Genomic DNA, 6,581 nt, shown 5'->3' on the forward strand with positions numbered 1-6,581 from the left:
GACCGTCTTTGGTTGCCCTCCATTCATCGAGTTCCCAATGTAAGGGAGATCGACATTTTCTGGCATAAAGCGCCTCATATGGTGCCATTTGTATGGTCGTCTGTTGTTGTATGAGAATTGGATTAACGGTAGATTCTTTTCCCAACTTCCTCCGTAATCCATCACACATGCTCTCAACATGTCTTCCAAAAATCCGATTGTTCTCTCGGATTGTCCGTCGGTTTGAGGATGTGAAGCAGTACTAAACTGAAGTTTCGTTCCCAAGTTTTCTTGTAACTGTTTCCATAACCTTGATGTAAACTTGGGATCTCTATCGGATACTATACTAGAAGGAATCCCGTGCAATCGACTGATTTCTTTCTTAAATAGCTCAGCCAAAGTTTCAACCCTATATATTGTGCCTACTGGCAGAAAATGAGCAGATTTCGTAAGTCTATCAACAATAACCCAAATACTATCATGACCTCCGCGCATTGTCGGAAAGCCTATTACAAAATCCATGGTGATCTGATCCCATTTCCAATCTGGTATGGGTAGTGGCTGTAGTTTTACAGCTGGATGTTGGTGTTCTGCTTTCACCAATTGACAAGTCATACACCTTTTGACAAAATCTGCTACATCTCGTTTCATTCCATGCCACCAGAAAAGCTTTTTCAAGTCTGAATACATTTTGTTTCCCCAGGGTGGACCGTATACCTTGACTTGTGAGCTTCCTCTAACAATTCACCCTTTAGCTTTTCAGGTACACATATTCGATCTTTAAAACGAAATATTCCCCTACTATCTAAAGTAAATTCAGAGTTTCCGTCCGTGGAAAATGATTTCATTTGCTTTTCTATCCACTGATCATTCTTCTGAGTTTCTCTGATTTTGTTATAAAGTGTTGGTTCAATAAACATTCCCGCAATCCGTGCGTGGGATTGCATACTAACGCAATCTCGTGCTATGATCATTTCGCACGAAGTTATAAGAATATTCGATTGTGCTACACTTGCCTTTCGACCCAAGGCATCAGCCACAACATTAGCCTTTACCGGGTGATATGTGATAGCACAATCATAATCTTCGAGAAACTCCATCAACCTTCTCTATCTCATATTGAGATCTTTTTGAGTGAATAAATATTTTAAACTCTGGTGGTCGGTAAAAACCTCAAATCTCGTACCATAAAGGTAGTATATCCATTTAGCTAATGCAAATACAATGGCCCATAATTCCAAATCACGAGTGGGATAATTTATCTCATGGGGTTTTAATTTCCTAGATGCATAAGCGATAACCTTTCCATTTTGCATTAATACACTACCTAATCCTTCCTTCGATGCATTAGTATAAACTTTATACCCCATTGTTCCTTCTGGTAATGCTAACACAGGTGCTGTTGTCAACATCTTCTTCAATCCTTGAAAGCTGGCTTCACACTTTTCATTCCACTCGAATTTGTCCCCCTTTTGTGTTAATTTGGTTAGCGACGTTGTTATTTTTGAAAAATCCTTGACAAATCTTCTATAATAGCCCTCAAAACCTAAGAAACTTCGAACTTCAGAAGCATTTTCTGGCCTTTTCCAGTTTACTACTGTTTCGTTTTTTTAGGGATCAACCTGAATCCCATCTTTAGACACCACATGACCTAAAAATGAGACTTGGCTTAGCCAAAATTCACACTTACTAAATTTTGCGTATAGTTTGTTTTCCTTCAGAGTCTCTAGCACGATCCTTAAATGTTGGGCATGCTCTATCTCAGATTTCGAGTACACCAGTATATCGTCTATGAAAATGACGACGAACTGGTCCAACCAAGGTCGGAATACCCGGTGCATCATATCCATAAATGCTGCCGGGGCGTTTGTCAGTCCAAAAGGCATGACAACAAACTCAAAATGTCCATACCTTGAGTTGAATGCCGTTTTTGGAATATCTTCTTCTCGAATTCTTAATTGGTAATACCCTTGCCTTAAATCCAATTTGGAATATACCCCTGAACCTTGTAAGGTATCAAATAATTCGTCAATGTGGGTTAGAGGGTATTTATTCTTAATTGTAACACTATTCAGTCCACGATAATCGATGCACATTCGGAGTGTTCCGTCCTTTTTCTTCACAAATAGTACAGGGGCTCCCCACGGTGACGCGCTTGGCAAAATGAAACCTCTATCCAACAATTCTTGCAATTGGTTCTTTAATTCCTTAAGCTCGATTGGAGCCATCCTGTACGGCGTCCTAGACACTAGTGCTGCTCCTGGAAGTGTTTCAATCAGAAATTCAATCTCTCTCTTGGGAGGCAATGAATCTAGTTCTTCTGGGAAGACTTCCGGAAAGTCTCGAACCACAGGTATTTCTTCCAATTTGCTTCTTTCCTGTGGTTTGTTGATTAAGTATGCCAGAAATCCTTCTCCTCCTCCTTTCATAATTTTTCTAGCCGCCGCAAATGATATGAAATATATAGCTGATTTATCTCATTTAGATGCTTCAATCTCCGATACTTTATTTGTACCAAGCTTAATTTTCTTTCCAAAGCAGTCTAATTGGGCATGATGCTTATACAACCAATCCATCCCTAAAATGAGATTATAACCTATGATTGGAAGTTGTATAAGAATCGCAAGGTACTCTTTACCTTCTAATTTGATAGAACAAGCTCTACATACTATATCAGTAAGTATGCTGGAGCCCATCGGAGTGCTTACCTCAAAATTATAAGGTAAATGTTCGCCTTCTAAAATTAAGTCATTCGCGAAAGAAGATTCGATGAATGAATGAGTTGCTCCGGGATCAAATAAATCTTTACCGCATTTACCAAGCAGACGGACATTACCTTCTACAACGGCTGTTGGCTCGACAGTCTCGTCCATCCCAGCAAGTGCGTAAGCGCGAGCAGGGATTTTGGGCTTACTCGGTTGTCCCACTGGAGCCTTCCCCTTTCGTCCTTGAGGAATGGGTAAGGATCCCTGCATCCTTTGGCAATCACGTGCAATGTGATCAGCACTTCCACAAATAATGCATAATCCCTTCTTCCTTCGACAATCATTTTCCTCATGATTAGAGAGTCCGCAAAATCCACACTTCCTTTGCATCGGTGGGTGAAGGGGAGCGCTGCTCCGGTTTAACACTGGATTACGATTTGCAAAACGTCCTTGACCCATTCTTGGGTATTTTGGACCTGAAAAGGAATTTCGACTTGGGTTTCCTCTGAAGCTGGTAAATTTAGTTCTCTTTGCTCGCTCTTCGACTTGAAACAATTCTCGCATTTCCGACTCGACTTGCATGGCCTTATTAATCGTCGCACTATAATTTGTTGCATCTGAAGAAATTATGGCCCAACGAAGTTCTAATTTTAGTCCTAAAAACTTGCGTACTTTGCGAGTTTCATCATTCATATAATGTGGAGCATAGCGAATTAGGTAGTTGAAACGAGCTTCATACTGAGACACCGTCATTGTGCCTTGAGTAAGGTTCATAAAGTCTCTTTCCCTAGCGTTTTTCACTACTTGTGGTATGAACTTTTCACTAAATTCCTGGACGAAGTTAGCCCAAGTTCGTGCAGTGTTGTTTTGAGCCCACATCTGACTCACTACACGCCACCAATGACATGCAGTTTCTTCTAGTTGGAAAATTGCATAGCTAACCTTCTGAGAGTCAGAGTAGTGTGTGACCTCAAAAATCTTTTCCAATTCATTAAGCCAATTTTCCGCCTTACGATCATCCGGCTCGCCTAGGAATTTTGGTGGTCGAAATCTTAGGAACCTTTCAAACCTTTTGGTCTTCTGTTGAAAGGGCAGGTTCGGAAAGTGGGACTCCCGTCTGCGGGGGTTGCTGACAGAATTGCATAAATTGTTTCCACATAGTTAGCATGGATTGTACTTTTGGAGTTGTTGCTTCTCGAGGAACCTGTGGCGTCTCTGTTGCCTCGTGAGTTGTAGTATTATTTGGGTCCATCATTGTTTCATCATCTTCAAGGATATGTGAAGAACTAGGGTGGTGATTTGGGGATGGTGCGAGTGAACAAGCTTGAGTGAGGTTTTCGGGGAGTTTTCCCAGAGAAGACATTCTGAGTCAAAATATACGTATAAATCCTTTATTAGGGCTAATGATCTTAATATCAATAATGAAGTATGTCAACTTATCTTATAGAAGTATGAGTGCTTAGCATAATTAAGAATAAATTTAATAGATAATAATATATATACTGAGATATAAGTTGGATTTACAAAGGTCAACAAGTTTAAAGTTGGATTTACAAAGGTCAACAAGTTTACTATACAACAGTCTCTACTATCTACTACTATATATGTCACATTGAACAAAAGAGCCTATATCGAGGCATGTGACTACGGCTATACATTTCAAAAGTTACTATTCACAAATCTATACCATATAGGTGTTCTTACTACGCAAAAAAGAGAACACCGTATGTATGTACTAGACAAAATAGCCGATCTTATAAGCAAAAATGAGACGGCTCATCAAAACATTCCGTGGCCTACTCAATCACCATCGGACTCGACAGAGGTGACATCGGATCTAGCCCAAGTTCGTGCAGTGTTGTTTTGAGCCCACATCTGACTCACTACACGCCACCAATGACGTGCAGTTTCTTCTAGTTGGAAAACTGCATAGCTAACCTTCTGAGAGTCAGAGTAGTGTGTGACCTCAAAAATCTTTTCCAATTCATTAAGCCAATTTTCCGCCTTACGATCATCCGGCTCGCCTAGGAATTTTGGTGGTCGAAATCTTAGGAACCTTTCAAACCTTTTGGTCTTCTGTTGAAAAGGCAGGGTCGGAAAGTGGGACTCCCATCTGCGGGGGTTGCTGACAGAATTGCATAAATTGTTGCCACATAGTTAGCATGGATTGTACTTCCGGAGTTGTTGCTTCTCGAGGAACCTGTGGCGTCTCTGTTGCCTCGTGAGTTGGAGTATTATTTGGGTCCATCATTGTTTCATCATCTTCAAGGATATGTGAAGAACTAGGGTGGTGATTTGGGGATGGTGCGAGTGAACAAGCTTGAGTGAGGTTTTCGGGGAGTTTTCCCAGAGAAGACATTCTGAGTCAAAATATACGTACAAATCCTTTATTAGGGCTAATGATCTTAATATCAATAATGAAGTATGTCAACTTATCTTATAGAAGTATGAGTGCTTAGCATAATTAAGAATAAATTTAATAGATAATAATATATATACTGAGATATAAGTTGTATTTACAAAGGTCAACGAGTTTACTATACAACAGTCTCTACTATCTACTACTATCTATGTCACATTGAACAAAAGAGCCTATATCGAGGCATGTGACTACGGCTATACATTTCAAAAGTTACTATTCACAAATCTATACCATATAGGTGTTCTTACTACGCAAAAAAAAGAACACCGTATGTATGTACTAGACAAAATAGCCGATCTTATAAGCAAAAATGAGACGGCTCATCAAAACATTCCGTGGCCTACTCAATCACCATCGGACTCGACAGAGGTGACATCGGATCTAGCCCAAGTTCGTCCAGTGTTGTTTTGAGCCCACATCTGACTCACTACACGCCACCAATGACGTGCAGTTTCTTCTAGTTGGAAAACTGCATAGCTAACCTTCTGAGAGTCAGAGTAGTGTGTGACCTCAAAAATCTTTTCCAATTCATTAAGCCAATTTTCCGCCTTACGATCATCCGGCTCGCCTAGGAATTTTGGTGGTCGAAATCTTAGGAACCTTTCAAACTTTTTGGTCTTCTGTTGAAAGGGCAGGTTCGGAAAGTGGGACTCCCGTCTGCGGGGGTTGCTGACAGAATTGCATAAATTGTTGCCACATAGTTAGCATGGATTGTACTTCTGGAGTTGTTGCTTCTCGAGGAACATGTGGCGTCTCTGTTGCCTCGTGAGTTGTAGTATTATTTGGGTCCATCATTGTTTCATCATCTTCAAGGATATGTGAAGAACTAGGGTGGTGATTTGGGGATGGTGCGAGTGAACAAGCTTGAGTGAGGTTTTCGGGGAGTTTTCCCAGAGAAGACATTCTGAGTCAAAATATACGTATGAATCCTTTATTAGGGCTAATGATCTTAATATCAATAATGAAGTATGTCAACTTATCATATAAAAGTATGAGTGCTTAGCATAATTAAGAATAAATTTAATAGATAATAATATATATACTGAGATATAAGTTGGATTTACAAAGGTCAACGAGTTTACTATACAACAGTCTCTACTATCTACTACTATCTATGTCACATTGAACAAAAGAGCCTAAATCGAGGCATGTGACTACGGCTATACATTTCAAAAGTTACTATTCACAAATCTATACCATATAGGTGTTCTTACTACGCAAAAAAGAGAACACCGTATGTATGTACTAGACAAAATAGCCGATCTTATAAGCAAAAATGAGACGGCTCATCAAAACATTCCGTGGCCTACTCAATCACCATCGGACTCGACAGAGGTGACATCGGATCTAGCCCAAGTTCGTGCAGTGTTGTTTTGAGCCCACATCTGACTCACTACACGCCGCCAATGACGTGCAGTTTCTTCTAGTTGGAAAACTGCATAGCTAACCTTCTGAGAGTCAGAGTAGTGTGTGAC

General features: G+C 40.2%; 1 protein-coding gene across 1 annotated transcript; it reads right to left on the minus strand.

The window, feature by feature from the left end:
* Positions 1–2,456: 2,456 nt before the first annotated feature.
* Positions 2,457–3,563, minus strand: LOC148771066 (uncharacterized). Its single transcript, XM_088817466.1, has one exon. The coding sequence runs from the start codon at positions 3,561–3,563 to the stop codon at positions 2,457–2,459; it is 1,107 nt and encodes a 368-aa protein (XP_088673592.1).
* Between the last annotated feature and the right edge of the window lie 3,018 nt (positions 3,564–6,581).

The sequence above is a fragment of the Erythranthe guttata genome, chromosome 4 (assembly GCF_056151865.1).
Source record: "Erythranthe guttata isolate IM_541 chromosome 4, IM_541, whole genome shotgun sequence".
Taxonomy (NCBI): Eukaryota; Viridiplantae; Streptophyta; class Magnoliopsida; order Lamiales; family Phrymaceae; genus Erythranthe; species Erythranthe guttata.

Coding starts and splice junctions, on each gene's coding strand:
- LOC148771066 (XM_088817466.1), bottom strand. CDS start 3,563: ATGTGGGCTCAAAACAACACTGCACGAACTTGGGCTAACTTCGTCCAG.